This window comes from Dromaius novaehollandiae, chromosome 1 (assembly GCF_036370855.1).
Source record: "Dromaius novaehollandiae isolate bDroNov1 chromosome 1, bDroNov1.hap1, whole genome shotgun sequence".
Classification (NCBI taxonomy): Eukaryota; Metazoa; Chordata; class Aves; order Casuariiformes; family Dromaiidae; genus Dromaius; species Dromaius novaehollandiae.
Window position 1 is genome coordinate 123,508,627 of NC_088098.1, and position 23,834 is coordinate 123,532,460.

Genomic DNA, 23,834 nt, shown 5'->3' on the forward strand with positions numbered 1-23,834 from the left:
AAGAAAAAGGATGTTAAAATTGAAATAATCCATTGGATAAATAGGAAAATGGCTAGGATAAGCAAGCAATATATCGGAAGTAACGCAGCTTGTGCTCAAAGTTTGGACAATTTTTCCAGCTACATTAGCCAGACTAATAAGATGTATTCTACTCCTAGAGGTCTTGCTTTTATTGTCCTTTTATATTATCATGGCACCAACACCATCACAGCTAATAAAATCAAACACAGTATTCCTAGGGTCATTTGTTTTATTAGCAGCAAGAAAGCGGGCAGCTGGGATACGTCATAAAGTATGAAATGGTTAGGATTGTGAGATAAACCTTAACAGTATTTTTCTGCTATAGTAATCTGTAATTAAAAGATTTTTTCCCCCAAAGACATCACCGTTTGACTTTGGAATTAATTGTACCTTTCTGACAAATGGTGAAAGTTTTCCTTTCATGTATCACTTTGGAATGTAATACTGTCCTAACTGCCAGGTCACAGAAGGAGTATTTCCTTTTCCACCAGAAAGGCCACTTCTCCCCTCCCATCCCTTAATGCAAGTCTAAAGACCAAGAAATTTTCAACGGCACTGGTGTTTTGCCAAATCTATAGGTATGTGATAACAGAGCAGACAAGGGTTCTAACAGCAATTTGCTAATCTTGACCACGGCAATGTTAAAAACATGTAAAAGCAATAACTGATTTTTGAAAAAACATTGTAAGTTTATTTTACGCTTGTTCAACAACACTCTAGTAATTATCTCGATCATCAACATCTTAAAATAGTACAAATTAATTTATTGCTTAAATTGCTCACATAAAATGTAGATGATTTACGTTAATGGTCTAAAATTGTGAAAAAACATGGAAGATATGACCTTCAGACTCCCATCCTACTCCATTTGCCTGAAGATTCTTACTGACAATGACTCACATGTTGGCAATGGTTTATTCTTAGCAATCACAGACTTCACATGAATATTTAAATACTATCAAAAATATTATGATATTTCAAAGTACATTAATGCAACATGAGTGCAATTTGTAAAACACAAAACAGCCAGAAGAGTGTCTGATGGAAAACTATTTCCATTTTCTGCCTCAGTGTCAAATGGGGAGCTCAGACTGGACCGTGTCTGACAGTTATGAGAATATGGGCCCCAAAAAATAATTTGTCTTCAAGGCCAGCCTCCAGCAGGCTAGATCCTAAAACTCAACCATCTTTAAAATCTCAAATCCTTTTATCAAGCTCCACAAGAACAAATAAGGGCACATCAAGCCAACTGTGACTCTTCATTACTTGTGGTTGCTCATCTTTCTTCTGTGAGCAGTATCATGTTCATGTCAATACACCTTCCCTTACCACTTTGTTAAGGCATTCTGAGAAAACATCCTTTCCCACTCTTTCATCATCTCTTTCTCATTTTTTCTGCTCACGCTTGTACATCACCATCACCACTCCATTTTCTTCTCTTCACTAAAGATTTATTTTCTGACTGGCCTCTTATACTGTCACAGAGTCCTGGCTGAAGTGTTTTTAGACCCTGACTCAGAGAATAGTCAGACTGGCTTTTTATTCCACTTACTCTCTCAATTGATATATGGTACCTGCTGATCAGTTTCCATCTGGTACAAAGTAAATCAGAGTCAGGACTCTGCATTAAATCCACTATGTAAACAGCTGAAACTGCTCAAGACCCAATGGATTGCCCTATTAGGTCTTTTCTTTCCTCCTTTCTTTCCGCTCACTGCTTGTAACCAATTCTCTGCTAAAGATTGCTATTTTCATAGCAGAGGAAAATAAAAGGAAACTGTAACTTAGGTGTCTCAATTTCAAATTCCAGAGTGCAGTTTCATTTTATTTTTTGCCTGAAAAGGGGATAGTATGGCTCTCCTCTCTTTTCCATTCACACCCCTCTGCCCTCTACCTTGTATTGGTTCTAGCGAGCATGCAATCCCAAATTGAGCTGGTTCACACTTCTGATCCACCTCAGTCTGCAAACAATCACTAATTTCAGTGCAAAGGAGGGTGCAGAACATTGCCATCAGGACTGGAGGTGGAAAATGAGACTTCCTGTCAGCAACAGCCTGAAGCTACATTGATTTAAGAACAATGTGAAACTACCCTTAACGCAAACCCACCCTCATGTTTATTTCATAATCCTTTTGAGGATCATTGCTCTGCTCCAGGATAAGTTGTTTTTCTTGCCGCTATTTGTTTTTCTAAATGATTTACTCACCTTGGACATGAAAGCATGATTCTTCAGCATTACAAAAAGTTAATTTCTTTCTCTTTTTAAAATGATCTTTGCTGCTTTTTTGCAGTTCTACTTGGTGTATTAAAAACTACAAATTTGGTACACTAGAAATCCTTGTGATCCATGACTGTTATATTTTGCAAAGTTGTGAAGATCAGAGTAAATGATTTAGAATGGATTCCCATCATACCTATTTTAATACTTGATTCAGTGACAAAATTACATGTTCTATAGCACAGCATTAAGAGTTAACCTATTTCTCAGTTTTGTTAAAAATTAAAATGGAGAAGTTCTTTCCACCACTCAATTAAAAAGTTTACATACCTCCTTCTAAATTTATTCTTCTATTTTGTCCATAAGTTTTCATTTAAATAAACAAACAAAGACTTCCTCAGTACTCCTTTTATTTCCTACGTATCACAGGCACCAATACAACATCTGTACCAAAAATATAAGGAAACAGGACTATCTGAACTCACACATAATCCCTTTCACAAGAAGATGATCTACCTCTACCTTCCTCACTCTCTTTAGCCATTCATTGCACCATATCTTTCCTATTTCCTACATACTGTCATCCTCTCTTATTAAACTTCCCAATTTCATCTGCCTTTGGAGGTAAAACTTGCACTCTGGACAAAAAAGAAAGTCTGATAAGATAAGTGCTAACCTGTATTACAAAGACTGAAAGCAGTTGAAATTAATACTCTCTTTCAAATCTTTGGCAGTGCAATTCTGATTGCCTCACTAATACAAGTTCCAGAAAAGCAATCTTCCAGGAAGGCAATCTTCCAGGAAAAGGAAGCCACTGTCCCAAGATTCCTGGAACCTAAAATTTTAAATTTTTTTAATAGCTTGAGAAGAGCCTAATATGCAAAAATGCATTAAAAATAATCACACTTGAAAAATCGTGCAGGATGCATTTCCTAGCACAACATGAAACTCCTTTACAGAAAGCTTCCTTTTTCCGAGACATGCATATCTAAATTTAGAGACCACGATACAGAATGAGCCAGAATGAAGGAGAAAACATGGGAATAGACAGGGAAATGAAAGTGGGTGGGTGGGGGGAGAGCAGAAATGTTACAATGAATGGAGATAAAATGACAGAAGATTAAAATAAATAAATAAAACTACCATATTAACAAAACCACTTCTAACTGGTTAGACAGGAACTGCTACAATAACAACCTAACTCTCAAATCAGGATGTTAAAGAAAAAAAAAAGAAAAAACTGCTAGAAAAGTAGAAACAATACAAAAATTTGATGCAAGAACACTGTTTTTCATAAAAGCTTTCTATTTTTAGCGATTCTTATGAATTATCAGTACATAATAGTGAAGCTGGAAAAAGGAGAGAAAGAACATCTGGAAATCCAAGCTGCTAATTTCTGCCTTCTTTTTTTCCATGGATTTTCTGTACTTCCTCAGCCTCCCCCCCCCGCCCCCCCGAAATGTACTGTTTTAAGGAGAGCCCTACAAGAAGTCATTCTTCATCCCTTTCCACTTAATCTACTAGAGTATCAGTGCTCACCTATAATTTTGTTAGGCTTTTCTGAATGTCTGTAGCACCTACCGCGCCTCCAATCCTATCCTTACTGTTGCTACGCTAAGACACTTCATATTGAAGCGCTTTTTATTTCCAAAGCAAGTTAATATTTAACCTGTATACACTTATGCATTCTTCGCAGTTTTAAAATGCAACGCAACTTATAATAAATGTTAAATTCAATTTAAAATGTCTTAAACCTACCTTTAAACTAGACTCATAGTCTGTGTTTACTTTGAACATAAGCCCAAGTCGCAAATGAATTTCCTTGGCTCGACAAAAGCTGGGATCAACATAAAGCGCCTCCTGAAATGCTTTAATTGCCCTGAAAAACAAAAAGATTAAAAAAATAAATTTTTACTGAATTATTACTTTATAATCAGTATTATTTATGACTAGCAGAAATTGAATCAGAAAAAATATATATATATATATTTTTTTAAATGGAAGAACATATCAGTATAATTATTTAAATGCAGTGTTTTTGCCTCATTGCCTTGAATCTTCAAGAGCTGGGTATTCTTTGTATTCCAGACATCCTAATATATTTGAATGCCTAATCCTTTCCATTCATTTAGAGAAACTAAATGATCTACTGCCTGCAATATAGCAACATATCTACTATTTCAGAAAAGATGACTCGAGAATCAGTAACAAAATGAGTATAACTTTAGAATAATATTGCATACAGTGATCACTCATGCCACAACCAACTGCCTTTGATTCCAGGTGGTGTAGCCACCTGAAAGCTGAAGCAGAACTGCAGGCCTAGAAGGAAAGATAATCTCCTCCCACTGTACCAGCTACCTCCACTTTCAACTTCGTTCCTCCCTTTCTTAGCACCCAGACTGTCTAGGGACTCAAATACTACTTATTAGTCCTCTACTTTCCAGTCACCTAACTGCCTCCAGGAAAACAGACATGAAAGCCCACCTCCTCCCCTCACTCTAATTTGCTTTTCATATTCCCAGGATAGCTGAAGAAGGATCTGATTATATTCACTAATCTTTAAATCCTCTCTATACTTGTTCCTGTTCATGGTGGCACAGTACCAGACAAAACAAAATCAAAATGCTATGGACAAACTCTATTTTGGAGAAGAAAAAAACCCATGATTCTAAAAAGGCCTGACACAGCTTGTTTTGCCTCTCAGGCCAACTGCATAAAATTAAGACATCTGAAATCAAACTAAAACCAGAACAGATTTAGATTCACGGAGGAAATCAATAAGCAGAAAGAAACAAAGACTTGTGTTAGCTGCCCTGAAACCGAGTGAGTGGCTGAAAAGATCTTCATGTACATCACTGCTCGTATGATGACAGAAATAAGAAATCAGTCGTGCTTAGGGTAGGATTCAAGTAACTAAACAGGCGGCCAAGTGCCATTTGGTATGTCCTAGGCAATGCAAGAGATCTACACAGAGCTGGTAGATGACAGGCAGGACTCACTATGCACCCACTGTGGAGCAACACAGAGAGGCTGGGCAGGATATACGACAATGCCTAAAAGCATGCAATGTTTAGGCAAATTAATCTCATTTCTGCTCTCTAGCTAAGTGTAGTATCATTTGTAAGGATAAAGTTTAGCAGCTGCATTGGAAATTCAATATTTTTCTCTGCCTTTCTTATTCACAAAACATACAAGTAGGTCATTTTAAAATCCCTCACTGAACACACTTTTAATCTAAAATATGTACAGGATCCCATCTCATTCTTGATGTCAAAATATACCATGACACGTAACTTTCTCTAGACAACTCAACAAAAATGCTTATATAGCTAAAGCATTATCTAACTCCTTTAAATACAACTTAACAGCCGGGCTTAAGAAGACATCATGTTTTCATTGTGGAACTGAGGCTTTCAAGTCCTTCAGAAAGCCCTTCCTCACTTAGCATCCTACTTCTCTGCTTACACAAGGAAGAATGAACAGGTAAGGCACAAAAGTAGCACTGTTTATTATTACTTATTTAAACTTATTTAAGCTTCCTGTTTATTGCACTGGCTAAGCAGGGTTTTCTTTGCTTTCTTTTAAACCATATCTTATTTAAACTTCCCTGGAATTGCATGGACAGTGATGAATTACATGCCTCAACACCTATATTAAAATCATAACAAACAGCAATCCACTTTTTGTAACAGTATGCTCACCTTCATTTACACAAATACCATTTAAATTGGAAGGACAAAGACTGGACCGACCTTTGAATTCTGGCTTACAAATGCCTGTATACTACATTACCATTCTAAGTTGTGTTTTTATACTGTAGATTTTTGTTTTTGTGTAATGGCGTTTTTTGTTTCAATTCAGGTTTTATCTCTAATATGTTCCTAATATATTAGCCACTGGTATTTAATATTCCATTATTTGCACCTTGTTCAAAGATAGTATACTAAAGTCTAACCGTGTACAGATGACATGACAAAACCATTTGCCCTTGTTTATTGTGAAGCCATATTTAACATTACTAGCAATCATAAGCTTTTGAGATAATGTTATAACATAAGATACGTTCTAATGAAGACAAGCTCAAAATGTCAAAGAAGAAAGAAAATGGGTGGGACAAGACATAATTCCCCTAGACATAATCTACACAGGAAATAATGGCATGCTTTTCAACCTACTTTGCGGATGCTTGGAAAATATGCCAATCAACAAAACCACAACAAAACATCTTTGTACACTTTTAGACATTTTTTGAGTTACCATGCTATCAGCCAGATGATAACATTCTAGCTGTAAATTTCAGTTACGTTTGATCGCTCTTAAACTTATGGTGTTGAGAGAAAAGGCAGACATGCTTGAAAAATATTATATCCCTGAATGGTAAAGAATTGAAAGGAGCATAGACAGGGAGCATTGATATAGCAGTGAGACAGACACCCTGGTAGAGAGTCTAGAGAAACTATCTCCACTGAGAAATCTTCTTTCTATTTCTAATACCTGGTGGATTTACATTTAAGAATGAAGTCACGAGCACTCAAAATGCTAGGGAACTCCTGGACTTGCTTGCATCTTAAATTCTGTATCCTTGGATGCCATAATAAAAAATGAAAGAGAATTCCAAAAGTTAACATAAATTTAACCTTATAATTAAGGCTCATGACAATCAGTAAATTAAAAGGGAAAATATTATAAGACTAGTGCAAAGTGCTGGTCCAAAAATCAGCTTTTCTAACTAAAAATTAGATATTAGAATATACTTTATCTTCTCTATTCATAATGTTGGCCCACATCTTATTTAATTGTAGTGTGCTAATTCTATATCGATTATGCAATGTGTAATTTTTCCACAATGACCATAACTGATAATAATGAATAAAAATTACTTACATTATTTCTCTGAAAATGGGAATCAGCAAAATTTTACAAATAAAGTGATCTGAACGGCATCATCTTTTGGGAGTTCTCCCCCAAAATGGGAGGCTTTCCACTAACAGGCAGGAAAGACTATCTAACACTAGACAAAAGGTGTAACCAGGACTGCAAAACAGACACTACAGAGGAGGCAAAGTACCTCTGGGCTTGTTTTCTACATTTTCTACATGGTGCCACTACAGCAATTCGGGAAAAGAAAAATTACATCAATCTACCATCTCCAAATCAAGACTTCCAATATCGATACTGCAACTCTCTTTCCACCCTCATCTGTACAATAATGCCTACCACTATGAAGGTGCAGAAAGCAGATAATTAATAATGATTATCTTATACATTTAGCAAACTCTCATCAGGCTTCTCCTATTTGAAAGTTTTACCTAGATAAACTGTGAGTAAAATCAGCTTTGAACAGAGAAAAAAAAATGTAACGAAATAGCATCAATTTAACTATTCAAAAGTTAACAAGATTAAACAAAATACATTAAAATCAGAATAAGCCTACTAACAAAAAAAGGAACATAATATTACTTTAATATATCAGGAAAATTACTTGAGGCAGTTGGAGTCAAACTTTTTCTTATTCTTTATCCTCTTTAAATTTTATGACTACTTGTTCCAAACATAACTAAGGAAAATGACATGATGACATGATGGACAAATCTGTATTTGAAACTCATCAGCATAGTTTGAATATTAAAAATATTATGTATACTATAGTAGTCATGACACTGCAATTTTATGAAATACTTCCACAGTCTTTAGATACAACTCCTCTGTCCATAGTGCCATAATAGTTGAAAGTCAAAACACTTTCAGCAGCAAAGGCCTCAAGCATTTCTCTACAACAGCAGATGTAACTACTGTATCTTTTCCAGTATTAGCAGGTATGACACATTTTTCATCAATTCAAGAAATGTGTTTAATACATATTTCCAGAAAGAGAAGACAACAAAAAAGAAAGTTAATTACCACTTGGCTAATATACCATAGGCGTAGTCTGTACATACATTCTCATTTTAAACACATATAAAATACATAAATAAATATGTATGTAAATAATACATATACAAACCTAAAACCTGAGAAATTTTTGACTAAGCAGTATCTATAGAGCACATGTTTAAACTCTGTCTTCCCAAGTGCTAATGAGGATAACATCAGACCATCTAAAAAGACAGTGAAAGCGAGCTGATATGGACCAAGTTACTGGTAAGCAAGCTCTTTCCCTTCTCTCAAATGATATCCCTCTGGGATGGAAGTCTATAGCAGATGTTTCTAAAGCATGAACCCCACAGACTGCCAATTAGCAGTACAACATCACTGTCAACTAGGCAAATCTCAGAGCCCTTCATGCAAACATCAAGCACTGGACTACATCACGAATGCTGTGCCCTCCACAATGGCACAAACTGCTGATATACCTAGAGGCACGCAGTGCAGACACAACATTTGGTGAAGTAGTCCAATAGTTGCTGTTTGCATGGAGGGTGGAGTGTCCCCATAGAAGCAAAGGAGGTCCCGATAACAAGGTTCGCATTCCTATGCACCCCACTACCCACTGCCTTAGCATGGAAATGCCCACTTCCTTAGATCCGCCAACCATTGACACAACTTGAGAAAGCATCTGAAAGACCTGGTCCAGTTGATACAAAAATAAAAATCTCCTTTAACACGAGAAGTATAAAAAGAAGCCTTAGGCAAAGAGATACGGAGTTGAGAGGAGAATGTGGACAAATTCATTTCCTAGTTGAGTTATGTTTTAGAGACCACAGTGGGGAAAGCCTTAGGATAAATCTTAATGTTTCAATAACACGTTAGCCCTGGGGAAGGAAAAAAAAAGTATTGAGAAGGGAAGCAAAGAAGGGGGAAGAACAGACCTTAACAGCACAAAACTCTTCTAGTCTCAGACAAGCAGCAGCCACCATAAAACAATTCTGGGTAGATGAACAAGTCACCCAACACTGAAAGCTGGCCCATGAGACTGCTGAAAAAAGTTTACATTCCACTCTAGACCTGGGTACTTTAACAGTACTTCCAACATCCACTTTACAGTTTCAGGATAACTGTGAGAACCCCACAAAAAACAACAGCCAGAAAACTTGGAAGTGAAGTAAGAGAGAGACCAGATTCTTTCAGCTCAAGCAGCCCAGTGTGACAGGTAGTAAGGCCATCTCAGAGGTGGCAGCGAGTTTTGTACATCTTGTAGGTACATACTGGCTTACAGAAGTATCCGGACTCAGCATCACAAACAGATGGGGCTAGCTATGAGATCCCTTAAAAAAGCTAGAAGCAAAAATGGTGGTTCTGCTGATGATCTAAATATTACTAGTCACTGAGTGGATGGTACTAGGGCTTTTGATTTTGTAAAGAGGGCTGTAGCGGGGCCAGAAAAGGTTCCCGTCAGAGCTGGTAGATTTTCTCACTCAGACAGACTCCATTCTTAGAGGTCAGGGAAAGGGTCTGGATCATCTCTCACATTACTCTTTGGATCTTTTCAGGATTGGGTCCTGCAGATGGGATCAGTGCTGAAAAGCTAAGTTTTGCATAGCACTAAACTTATGCTAAATGACACAGTAAGGGTGACTGTGATCTCAGCCTCCTCTAAGGTCTTTTTCAGGAAAACTATTGCTCTCTCAGGCACATGGCCCAGCAATTTGAGATATAGTAAGCACTGAAAACACGGCGGACTGGCCTTGGAGCACCACTGCTGGAGCACTGGGATCCAAAGAGGGCGCCAGAGCCAGACTGAGGGCACAGCTGTAGAGCTTGGACCCCATTTTTACATTGGTGGGACTCAACACCATCAGCAGATGGCAGACAAGTCAGGTTCAGAATCCTCATCCAAGTAAAGGAGGGAATTTGGCATCCCAGCAATTAGATGGATTTTAGCTGTTACACAGAAATGAAGTAAGTTCTGAACCTAGAAGACAACTAAGGAGCTCCTGTGGAAAGAAGGCATGTGAATGTAGGGGTTCAGGGTTTGTCTCTTAAGTTTTAAGCATACTCCAAATAGGAACAATAGTTGTATCTTCAGATTTGATACTTAACCTCTGATGGTCTCATTCTGTTTTGTTGTATATTACTGCTGAAATAAACCATGTGCTAACAAGTAATGAGTATCTCAGAGCAACAATATTCATGTCGATATCTCTCCTCTGCATACAATCTCTTTTGCAACTAAACTCAGAACTATAAAGGATAAGTAATATTCAGTGCTACAGTAATGTTAGCACTTACTGTTATTACGGTTAGTAAAATTAAAATAAACACAATATAAAATTAATTTCAGGAGGATATGAAAGAATTGTCATTATTCAAGTTGAGACTACCTCAACTATCCTACTGCTGTTTGACCATATCTGAGAAAAGAAATGACAGCGAGACTCAGCCATACACTTCTCTCATTGTTTGATGATAAATGGTGTAAAAGCACGGAACATCAAAATCTAAGATCTATACGACCTAGTTCACTACACTCATACAATTTTTAGAGTTAATCCTTTATGTCTTGTCTTACAATAATAATTGCACAGAATATCTTTGGTCTGATCACATTATTGCAATACTTGTGTATATGCCTAGTACTTTTTGTTCATACATAATATTCAGACAGAAACACAAATATAATACTATGGGTCAGCTAAGATTTAGTATTTAAGATTACATACTATAAAGAAGCATTACAGTGCTGAGAAGTGTATAATACTGAATTACAGTGAATTGCACATGTGTCTGGGAGTTAATCCAACATTTCTCCATGAATGCTGGAAAACTCAAAAATAATGTAAAAACATGAACAAAAATTCTAAAAACTGACTTTATTCCCACTTCCTTTTATATTATCCCTACATACATGAGAGGCATGAGAAAGCATCAAGCACTTTCTTACCCTTTCCTTCTAAGATGCCTATGTACATGCTTCTCATTAAAACCTAAGAATAACTAAAATGGTCTGGATAAAATAAAATATTCATGGATTAAATACGATGGGTTAAACCACCTTAAATGGTCTTGAGGCCTCCTCCACCTGCCTGAAATATATGGATTTGTGTACTATATGAACATAAATAGGTGGATGAGCTGCACCAGAAAATAAGGTAGTTTTGACTAACATTTCTGAAAGAAGCAGGATTCTCCTTGCAGTCTGCAAAGGTGCTAAGATCTACAGAAAAGAAGATACCAACTGTAAATGACTTTCTACCAGCTCCAGGTTTTTCGTGAGTTTGCCAAACCTGACCACCCTGACACACAGATGCCCTCCTCAAAAAATAAATAAAATTATATATATATATATAAAAAAATATAAAATTTAAATATAAAGGGATCTTAAAAGAAATCACACACAAAGGTATAAGATTTTATCCTCACTCAATTTTTTTCCTCTAAAATTTCCACCTGCTGCTCTCATGAAATACAACTTCCCTAGTATTACACTACATCAACCTTTGCTATATGAATGAAGTAACAAATCTGATTTTTCTAAACAGCCTTAATATATAGTTCTATCTGCAGTTAAAATATTATAATGAAAAAGTCAGCAATCCATTTACATGCAGGTTCCCAACAAGCTTGCTGAAAGGCAGGAAAGAAAACTTCCAATTCTGTAAGAAAAATCTTAATTAAACCAAGGCTCCAACCTAGTGGTACTTAGGCCTCACAATCACTTGACTTTGTTGCCACACATTTAAAAGTTAAATTCCATCCACTGGAAGGTGCTAAAATGCACAGTCTCCTTTGCCTCTTAGGGTGTGGTGTTTTTTCTTTTTTTTTTTTAAACCATTTTCATAGTGCAAACCGTAATAATATATCTCTTGTGAAAAAGAACTGGTACACAAAATATTCCTGAATGTTCAATGATGCAGTTAAGCCTGCATCAGAACAAGAACATTCTAAAACTTAGCAAAATTCAACCAAGACTGATCACAACATTAAAACAGTAGAAAGATTTTCAGGTTTTCTGAAACTTTTTGTCTTCTTTTCTTGTTAAATGCATCAGGCCAGATTTTTAAATGAAACTGTCCTGGAGTCATCAACTGGTAAATCATAATCCCCAAAATAATTTAATTACTTCTGTAAATTCTTTGTGTATATTTCTGTATAGAATACAGAGCATACACTTAACCATTATCGACTAGAAAATAATTTTGGCTGTAAAAAATAAAAAAACTCAAGCTTCAGATCTTCTATTTTAACCAACTTTGTTTAATTTGAAGAACAAAAGCTCATCTATACCACCTTGAGGGAAGCACAAATCTGCTGTCTTACTGACATATATAGAAACTTCTGATGAATTAACAATTTAGGAGGAAAAAAAAAAAAAACCTCCTTTTATTGCTCCATACTGTCAGTCACTAGTTACTTATGACTTTCTTAACTTCAGGCATGCTCAGTCCAATAAGATGATAAACTTTTTAGTAATCAGTCAAGTATTAAAATCACATTTATTTTATTAACAGCTTTTCTACTAAGTGTTAATAGAGAAACCACTCCAGGTTAAAATCAACACAAAAGACTGCAAAAGAAGATAAACTGGTCAGCTTTATATAAGAAAGCACTACCCTAAACAGTGCACCTTTCTGACGTTTTTCAGTGATACCAACCATGCCTCTGCAGTAATAAACTACACTTTTCTTCTTACTAAAAATGAAAGTTTGAGTACTTGTCAGTGGAACTCCGAAGACTCAGCCTATTCCAGTTCTCCTCACATTGCAAAGACTGGAGGGAAAAAAAAAAAAAAAAAAAAAAAAAAACCCACCTGTCCTCCCCCCACCAAAAGCCTGCTAGAATTTTATAACTGTGACCATAAGTCAGCTTTAAATGCTCTGATTCAAGTCAGAGCATACTGCTTCTCATATCCAAAATTTTCACATTATACAGGCATGTAAAAATTACTGAGTAACAAGCTAAATAAATGAAAATGAACCCTCTGTATAACTTCTTTTCCCAGAGAAAAATAAGTTCCTTCACAGCACAGGCTACAGACTATAGATACCAATAATTCACAGAAACCTGTGCGGTCATACTGTTCCATTCCCTTTGCTGAACTGCATTATGGAAGCTAAAATTCTTGTGTAATTGCTTTCCTATTCAAGCAACTGTCGTAAGTATGTTACAGTAACTCAGATAATATGCCCAGGACAATCTGTCTCCGAACATATCTGGACGACAACAACAACAAATAAAGAAACTATTCAACACTACCAGTGAACTAATCCTGAAATATTCACCTATCAATAAAACACAGCATAATGCCCTGATACTGTTACAGTTTATTCCAACTTACCACTGAAAGGCATTGTAATGGAAGTAGACCAAACCAAGGCCATATAAAAAGGCAGCATTCTGTAAAGAAAAGAAACGATGTTTAAAACCCAGATAAGCCAACCATATGCTATAGGTTGAGTTTCAAATACTGTATTCATCTTTAGACATTCTATTTCCATTATAAGATACTGATATTTAAATTTCATCTTGAAAAGGAGGAAGAGCAAAAGAGAAGGAATGAGAAGAGAGGCAGAGATTAAAAAAAAAAAAAAAAAAACTCCATAATATTTAAATCTCAATTCTGAATTTAAAGGCAGAAATATACCTTTGAAGGAAGAATAACAACAACGACAATATTATCCATGTATTTCTACATCAGAGATACTGATGTGGTTTACTCTATTTGTACAACAAGAGGGAAGCAAATGTCAGTAGAAGTCTTCAGCAATTTAGTGTGAGAGAAAATGTTTTATAACATATTACCACATTACAGGTGTAATAATTTACATTTACACAAAAATAAACACACTAATTTCTATGTCTAAAGTACAATATTAATTATATGAAACTGAAAACAGGCTTAAGGAAGTGTTACTTTTTCTGAATAATAAACGTACAGACCATTAGCTTCAAACCTAAGACAATCATATTCTTTCTTTCTTGATCAAAATTATACTACTTATTTCGTTGCTTGTTAGTAAAATAAAAAATGCAGCATTCTGATTCCAGAAACCCATTCCCCTCCCATTTTTTTTTTCCACAAAGAAAAGTGTGCTTTGCTTCCAAAGTGACATTACTAACGGGGTTTAATGAATGTTTAATTACCCAATTTTACTAATAATTATTACATACTTCCTAAATTACTGAAAAAAGACAAATTGCTTTTTCTTTTGAAAAATGCTTTGCCACAATATAATTGTTTTCCTATTTAGCAGAGCTATTCCAATATTTACAGGAGAAAACATGTATATACAAGCCTAGGACACATTTTAGGCTTTCCTTAAGTACAGTTCCAGTTCTAAACAGCCATAAACACATCCCAAAGAACAGCAAGCCCTGACACATCAGCAAGAGATAGCATTTCCACTGTCCAAGATTCTTGGTCAAGATAATCCCTCTTTGACTTGCATTTCCTTCTTCAACAATTCAAATTTCTATGGAATCCCACAAAAGGGATCGTAGTTATGCCTTAAACCCAATTCAAATGTGTAAGGTGTAACCAAGTTTTTCCCAGAAGATAACCGGTAACCACAATATAATTCAAAGAGTAGCATTCACCAAAAACAGGACCTCATATTACCATTTCATTACACCTCATTTGCATCTTTTAAATGCAAATTAAAAACAAAAGAAGTGCCAAAGATCCTTTCACGAATAGAACTGAATCATAGCTCGAGCAATGGAGAGGTTCCAAGAAAATGCTGTAGTATGACCTGATACTGTGGTGATTAAAGCGCTACAGGATGCTAACGGGGGAGTGGAAGGGGAAGTACACAAACAATAAAAGATGATACTCTAATACTACCATAAAACCATGTTCCCATTTAACTGAATAAAAACACAGCATGCACATCATAAAGATAAAAAGGTCCTTAATTCTGTACTCCACGTATTCCCTGTTTTGCAAGCACGCTCTGGCAATGGAACGAAGACAAGTCCAAAAACATGAACATACATAATGCCTTGCTTTAAGAATCATTTTAAATGCAGAAAGAAGCAAGACAATAGGAGATAAGAGATTATGACATGTGCAACACAGAAGCCTGCAAAAATACAGCATGCACATAGCAACCTTTATTCAGTTCAGGTCATGCTCAGTTGTAGAACAAAACAAAACAGAACTGTATAGTGCTACCTCAGAAATTCAAAAACTGGAATCAAGACGAGATCACATTAACGGTGAGAATAAAAAAACCCTTCATCACCACACTGCAAAATACAAGCCAAAAAAAAAAAGCGCACAGGCAACTAAAATCTCTTCAAAGAATTTAATTTCCTCTTCTGATATCTATTAGAATTCAGGGTCCAAATGACTTACATATTGGAAAAATTAATCTAGTTGATTATTTGGATCTTAAGGGTTAACAGTACACAATATTCAAGGCACTTGACAGGACCAAAATGCAGGTGATTTGTTTATACATAATTAACATGTCCTATTTGCATGAAGCTTTCAGGTTGCCCCTTCCCTCCCCCCAGTAAAATACAAATTAAACATTGCTGCTCTCCTCTGTACTGTAACTGAACTTCTGATTTTTTTCTTTTTTAGTGTATATGATTCTCATTTTCCTTACAATACACTTGTGGTTGACCTTAAAAATCTGTTAAGCTACCACTGTCTTCCCAATAAAAAACAGGGCAAGATTTAAGACTCTGTAATACTTTACCTCAAGTATAGAAAGATGCAAATTCTGAAATGTCAGTATGGATCACATCCATCTGTTATGAAATACTACAGCTCAAACCGTATGTAACACCATTAGTACTGCCTGTTGATTGTTCATTAGATTTGTCTTAAAGATTTAAAAATATCCTTTAATCTGGGTTTGAAGCTAGATGAGGCTTTCATGGGTACTGGAGGATATTACAGTGGTTCTGGTTCAATATATGCAATATTTTTCCACCAGTAATCCACACTGAATTAACGATAAAGTTCATTACTTCAGCAACCAACTTTTCTGCTTGTATTGTGACATACCATCAAGTTCAATGTGCAGCCAATGTAACGGCCAATATGAAAGGCAACAACAGCCTAATGCGTATCAGGACCAAGTGGGATCATGAAGGCTGTATTATAACAAGTAATTAAGAGATCATATTTGCATGAAGCTTTCAGGTTGTCCCTCCCTCCCCCAGTAAAATACAAATTAAATATTGCATCTCACCCTTTTGCACTATAACTGAATTTCTGATTTGTCTTGAGATCAAAGATTTCCTTATTCCACTTAATAGGAACACAGCCCACCTTAAGAAATCTGTTTTCAGTTGCCTCTCTTCCTTGTATGTGGACTAAAGTATTTCACAAAAAAATATCCATCCCATGTTCTCCACTAAATATGACTTGTTGAAAATAAGACCTGGATTCAATCCTTATTATTCTGGATCCTGCTAAAAACAGCTGCTGATGTAAAACACAAGGCCACTTTTTCCCCTCCCCCAACCTTTTTCCAAATAAAAAGTAGTAAACAAAATTACTTTATTACAGTCTTTTCCTCACGATTCCTCACAATCCTCACAATGTCTGAAGACTGATGTCATGCTAACAAAACTCATAGGTCTGAGTTCTAAATCTAAATTTTATGTTATCAGATACAATAAAGATCTCTTTCTTCACTAAAACCTACAGTAAACTGAAAAAAGCTGTAGACTGAAACACTATCTCAAATCTGAAACTGAATATCTAATTTTTTTCATTCTACAGATACGCTAATGAAAAGCATACCAACTAGAAAAGCTATTTTCATGTTGTCAGTTACATTTTCTACAATCTATTGAAAATGTTAAAATGTTTCATACCAGCCACTAGATGGCTCAAATATCTCTTTCCATTTCACCAGCTTACGCAATTAAAAAAAAAAAAGCCAAGTTTGTATTGTTCTCTCTGCTACTTACATGCACCATGTAATGCTGAGCAAGATTTCAATTATATTTAACAAAAACGTAGAAAGTGTTTTTTTCGATAGGTACACAGCAGACAAAATACATGTTCATATACCATTCTATGTAACTGAGATTAAGAAGCAAGTTGAAAACTTTTTTGATTTGTAGGCTGTTTTTTTTTTTTTAAACAATTGGGGGAAAAGAAAATCACCACGTGATGAAAATATACAGTAGTCCCTCTCACAAACTTTCTGTATTAAACCACATAAACAGGCAACGGTCTCTTCAAAGAAGCAGATGGAAACAGATCTTCAATATTTGCTTTATTTTCTAGCTATTTCAGGCCAAGCTGAGGCCATAAAGACTTTTTCTGCATCTTCAAGCATGTAGACAGTGCTTCTGGCAGAAAGACATCAAATTAGCCTAACACAGTTATATTTTCTATAAAAGTAGGCTCAGAAAAATGCACCTGTCTTGTGCAACAAGTTGTCACACTTCACATTCTGACCGAAAAATTGACTCTAGAAATTTATAGCTACCATATCTGGGCCAAGAAATTTTCACCAGGAACGTACTTAATCTGCCTCCGTCAGTTGTGAGGCCTAGTTACCAACTGTTAGTGTCTAAACTGGAGTTTTATAAATGTAAGAACACACACACAAAAATTACATTTGCAAGTGAAAATCTGTTCAGTAGGCACTTCTAGAAAGTCAGAGAGTACAAAAAGAGGCTAAAGAGTCAAAAGCAGCCTAAGGGCAGTATCCACCTGGGACTTTCCAACTTAAAAAGGAAAAATTTTGACCAGTTCGGCCAGTTTGCTGATTTAGAAACATTCCCTGTCCAACACTACTACTCATGTTTGCCGATAACACCATTTGTAGCATACAGTAAGTGATCCAAGATATCAATATCCAGGGGGAAAAAATATATATATATATTTTCAGCTGCATCAGTTCCCCAGTCAAGTTCACTGTGTAGCCTCCCCATAATCAATTGTATTAGCACAAGTTAAATATGGAATGAAAATGAAACAGGTTAAGAGCTGTTTAAGCCAACGCTGCTGCTAACAAAATATTTATCAAACCTAAAATGAATCCTCAAACACAAAGAATGAAATCCTAGATAAAGGATTTTAGAGTGGGCCACATCTCTCAGTCAGCTCCATGGCCAAGACACTTCCCTATCTGCCCCACAGAAATAGCAGTAATGTTTTGAATGTTGTAAACTCAGGCAAATTATAAAATACTTCCTACAGACAAAATGCAACTCCAGCCAGACTGGTGAGTCTGAGTCCCTCAGTATAAAGTCGCTGACACTAAAAGTCCTACAACAGATAGGATCAAAACACCTGTAAGAGCTATTAAGGAGTACAGGAAAATATTCTATGGAATTCATGTCTGAAAGTTGATCATACAGAAATTTTACCATGACACAGGCAATCTACAGGCAAAAGGTAATGCTTATCAGCTCGTAAGCTACATAAAAAAGTTTTACTCAAGAGAAATTAATTTCTATGGTTCACTGCAGGATGGATAATAAAATAAAATAACACCCTGCCTGTCAACCTTCTCCGTGCAGGTCCTTAACCACCGATATATGTAGGCAAACAAATAATTTCTTCTTTAAGACTCTAGGGAGCTGGGACAAATGTAGGTAAAATAATCTCTTTATTCTATTAAAACGTTGATGATATTTAGATAGAAATCAGAGTATACCCTTCCATACTAAGAAATAAAAAGAAAGAAAAAACAAAGTCCCCTTGCAGTTGGTTAGTGGAAGTCTGAAAAAAGAGTATGGAAAAAAGATGAAGTTCAGCACCCTCGTGAGATCAGTCACTATTCTCCATTTGCTTACAACCCCCCTAGAACCAAAGTCTTTGATGACATTAAAATTGCATTCAGCAGGACTCTGAACACCACTTTCATTGCTGCTTAAGTTCTAATGGAATTGTTTTCTGGTCCACATTAAATCAGTCTGCAGAAAATGCATGTGGGCATGGGGCCACTGTTCTTCAGAATACCTAGCTAGGCAAACAAGGTTTTACAGTTTAGCTTATGCCCTGTAGCCTTAGGGTCTCTCAGACACCTGTTTGAAGTACGAGAACAGTTTTTGTGTTCAAACGTGTGAATATGTTTACTTCTTCACTCAAACACTAAAGATTAAGTTTTGACACTACAGTACCCAATACTTCCTCCTGACACTACTCAATATATAACAACAGTTCCCTGGAGAATATGTACTGCATAAAAATTTCCACTCAGGCTCTTATGCATAAACAGCTACATACCTTTGGGAGCTGACAAGCTCTAGCAGTTCCAGTTGCAAAGATTATAAGGATTTGGGAGAAAGAGGAGGGTTCAAATACAATTTTTTTATATTTGTACAAATACAAAAAAGAGAGTTACCTACCTACACGTTCTACATATTCCAAACACCTGCAAAAATACTAAGAACTCTGTAAGGGTGGTATTACAACTGAATAGCATTAGCTTTCACTAAGGCATCAAGGTCATCAAGAAATTTTCTACTATCTGGAAAATCATTAGGTTTATGAAGGATCTACACAAATATCTTTAAAGCTATACAAAACATATTTGCATGATAATAACAACATTCAAAAAATTGTAGGTGTGTGCCTATATCCTAGGAGCCATGTAAAAGCAACTAATATATAAAAGTCATTATTTCTATGACAAATATATTCTCTGACATTTCCAATGGATTCATCAATGTAACATATTGGTAAATAATTACAAAGTAATTTTCATCACGTCTCTAATAAATTTATTTTTTCAGAGAGTAAACATTGCCAAAATACACCTACTACTTGTAGAAAAAGACCGGCTAATATACCATTCTTAGTTCATAAAAAAAATACAAAAAACAGAACTTAACATATTTTTTTACATTACAGGCAGGATGCACATAAGAAGATTTTCAACAACTGGAGAAAAGATTACAATTTGTGTGCATCAAATTCAAGTCTTAACTAACCTTAAGTTATCACAAGTTATATACTGCATCATAAACTCAGAAGCAAATTCATAACAGTATTTATATAAAAGTTGAGCCCAACAAGTATTTTAAGAAAACGTTCAGAACGACTCACAGGTTACTGCATTTCTTATCCATTCCTTAGCATTTCCAGCTGCACCCATCACCCCCAATCAGAAAGCTGATCCATGCACAGAAGGTAGGCCAAATTAAGCACTTCACTCATGAATAAAGAAACCATGACTTCATGAAACAGGTAAGCTCAGCTGCTTGTGAATCTTCCCTTTGGGAACCATGACCAATCCCCGCAGCCACACAGTTCTTTCATAGAAAAGTACTTCATACTCTTAATGCAAAACACAAAATAAAAAGAAAGTTTTTCTTGTAAATTGTACTTATCTTTTACTGACTATTCTCCGTTCCCCATTCTGCCTTCTTCACACGCCATGTTTAGGGAAGATGGTGTGCTTGTCCATAGTCCCTGAAACGCTCCGCCAGCCACTCGTTTCCCTTTCCTCTGTAATTTCTCTCTGAACAAATGCTACCCAACTTCTCTGAAACACTAATGTCCTACCATTTTCACCCATGGACTAAGACACATTTAGCAAAGCCTGCTTAAACAAACTGAAGATGGGAGCTAGTTTCAACACTGCCTGTGGCTCATCAGTGCTGTCTGTAAAAAATACATGCTGTCGCACAGAGAAAGACAAGGTATATCAAGAAAAGACTGTTAGTGAATTATCAAAATGATACAGTGACTAATTCAAGACATGTTCATATATTCAAAATCCCTTGGAGTAACATGCTGTGTCACGATCTCTTTATAAGGAGCATTTCGACATGGAAGACAGACAGATAACAAAACTCAAATCTATTATTTATCAATTGAATATGGACAATTTTGTAAAAAGGTTCCTATGTGGGTATTCCTTTATCCATAAATAGATTTAGGTATTTGATAAAATGCAATACCAAATGCAATCAAATAGCATACCTCCTCAAATTTGTCATTAAATCAAACTGCCTAGCAAATGTCTAAATATGGACCTCTACTATGAGTATCTGATTTATGTAACTTCTACTGAGGCTTGTAAAATTTCATTTTAATGTAAATATATATATATATATTTATAATTTTCCACTTCATACAAATACTTCAAATAATTTAGGATATCTTAACAGAAAAGAACACTTTCCTGAAAAATCAAGTCAGCAAAGGTGTTGTGCAGCATACAAAGGTTAAATTCATGTTGACAGTTATTTTATAGAGGAGATTAATCTAGCCAAACTCACTACACTCTTTCATTCAGTGAATGCCACAATAATCATGAAGCTTCTAAATCTACTTTGTCTGATTATGATTTAAGAAGACTCCTGACCCCAAACGGAAAGCCGCATTTGAGACTGGATTCCTTTCTAAGTAGTGAATCTAATTTGCCCTAGGTTAGAAAACAAAAACAACAACAACAAAAAAAAACAAAAAAAAAGCTTTCAACCTAATATTCTTTTTGTAAAGTAAATTAAGATTTAAAATACTTAATGAGAAAAATCACTCAAATGTGTGTATCAAACCATTTGAGTCATTCTGTATATATCGCTGAAAAGGATTTCCATGGATCAGTGAAGTATTCATATCACAATTTTTATAATGTATCTAAAATGTTACTGTAGGTGTTCCATATATACAAGTACCCATACAGTATCCTTTCCTGAACTGCCATATTCACAGGCAAAACACATACGGAATCTGTGACACTGAAAGAGATTTCTGGAGATAGTCCAGTGCAGCACCCCTGCTCAAGCAGGGTCAGCTAGACCGGGGGGCCCAGGACCACATCTAGTCAGGTTTTGAAAAGCTCCAAGGATGGAGACTCCACAGCCTCTCTAGGCAACATATTCCAGTGTTGAACACTCACAGTGAAGAATTGTTTTCTTATGTTCACATGGAATTTGCTGCATTTCAGTATGTGCCTATTTCCTCTCATCCTCTCACTGGACATCACTGAGAAGAGTCTGGCTCCATCTTCTTTACTCCCCCTGTCAGGTGCTTACACACGTTGACAAGGTCCCCCTGAGCCTTCTCGTCTCCAGGCTGAACAGTCCAAGCTCTCCCACTCTCTCCTTACACGAGAGGTGCTCCAATTCCTTAATCATCTTCATGGACCGACACTGGAGTCGCTCCAACATGTCCACATCACTGTTCTACTGGGGAGCCAACACTAGAAATGGCACTTCAGATGCAGCCTTGCCAGGGCTGAGTAGGGGGAAGGATCACCTCCCTCGACCTGCTGGCAGCACTCTGCCTAACACAGTCCAGGATGCTGGTGGCCTTCTTTGCTGCAAAGAGCTCCATGGCAGTCATGTGAGCTATCCCATGATGCTTCTGTGATCCCAATGAGATCGTAACCATGCAAGCACACACAAGCTTCTAATTCTTCCTGTTTGTTTCCCATGCTGCTTGCAATAGCGTACTGCTTTGTGGAGAGGCAGCCAGCTGTGATTTCCCAGAAAAGATATGAGAGATTCCCCCAAAATACTGTCCTGTAGGCACTTCCTTATCCTGTGCATATGCTAGAGATGGGTCTCCAGTACTGATTAGCATAAGCAAGCTAAACTCAGAGCAGTTCTTCTCTATGCCCTCTGAAGGTTACAGCTCTTCAACTCCATACCTAAGAAAGGACTTGGCACATGAAAGCTTTTCTCTTTTTCCAACTATATATATGCTGATCTAACAAAAGCTATTAGGTCTCTACAAATCTCATCAATTAAGAAACTAATGTATGCTCGCTCACACACACACACTACCGCAACATCTTATTTTGGAAGATGACGTTTGGTCAGTTTATTGAAATTTTTCATTCCATTTTACATGGTATATGACTGTGACCATTTAAACTCACCTGCTTGTTCAAAACATTTAATGAGACAGAAAAACTGGTATGGAATTCTACATTCTTGAGTTGCCATTTTTTCCACCCATTTCCAGCCAAGGTAGGAGTCCCACTGAGCTTACAAGTAGCACCATTATTTCCTTGTCAGCTTCTCACTGCTGGAGAATTACTACTGCAAGGGAAAAGAGCCTGAACCTCATTAATTATACAGTTCCTCGACTGGAGGCACTCCAGATAAAATGGGAGCGAATTCAGAAAGAGGCAAGAATGACAAAAAAGTGATACAAATACAGACAAGTAAATCAGTGAGAAATAATACAGGAAAACGGACACAAAAAATGAGAGGGAAAACTGTCCATGGCTGTTCCCTTGAGTCCTAAGCCACACTGTGGAAGGCAATAACTGAGTTGAATCTGGAACTCCGCTTAATGGAAATTTTCTAAATTGAATGTTTAGCCAAATTCCCTACGAATACAGTTATTTATCTGTTCTTTCCAGCTGAGTAGCTCTTCAACTTGTTGGACGTCTTCAAACGAATTTTATAGAAAGAAAGATGCATCAAAGATGAAAACCTTGTGGAATTTCACATAAAATAGCTGCTCAATAGAGAAAAGAGCCCCAAAACTAAGAGGCCTACTTTCAGAAAGCAGAGAGAACTCGGTCACTATCTTTTCTTTGGGAAGAGGTAGCTAACCTATTAGTCCATGTTTAAACCCCACATACGTGTCTCTTACCCAGAGATGATGTCATGGCAGACAAGATGCCATTTAGGATGCTCCACAGGGAAAACCAGAGGAACAGCAGTGCATGTGTGCTTACGAAGAGAAGTGGGAGAAGGGAGGATAGGAGGTGCTAAAGGACAACAGACTCAAGTCCATCCTTAATTAGGCTTCGTTAACTCTGCTGCTGAT

At 36.4% G+C, this 23,834-nt stretch overlaps 1 protein-coding gene across 14 annotated transcripts in view; it reads right to left on the reverse strand.

Annotated features, from left to right (window-relative positions):
- Positions 1–23,834, reverse strand: part of KDM6A (lysine demethylase 6A) — a 159,176-nt gene that overhangs the window by 70,256 nt on the left and 65,086 nt on the right. For all 14 annotated transcript variants that reach the window (XM_064497286.1, XM_064497270.1, XM_064497239.1 and 11 more), the window contains 2 exons: positions 13,458–13,516; positions 3,998–4,118 (listed from right to left, as the gene is read on the reverse strand). In XM_064497286.1, the coding sequence (XP_064353356.1) occupies positions 3,998–4,118; positions 13,458–13,516 (180 nt within the window). The remainder of the gene's footprint in view (positions 1–3,997; positions 4,119–13,457; positions 13,517–23,834) is intronic.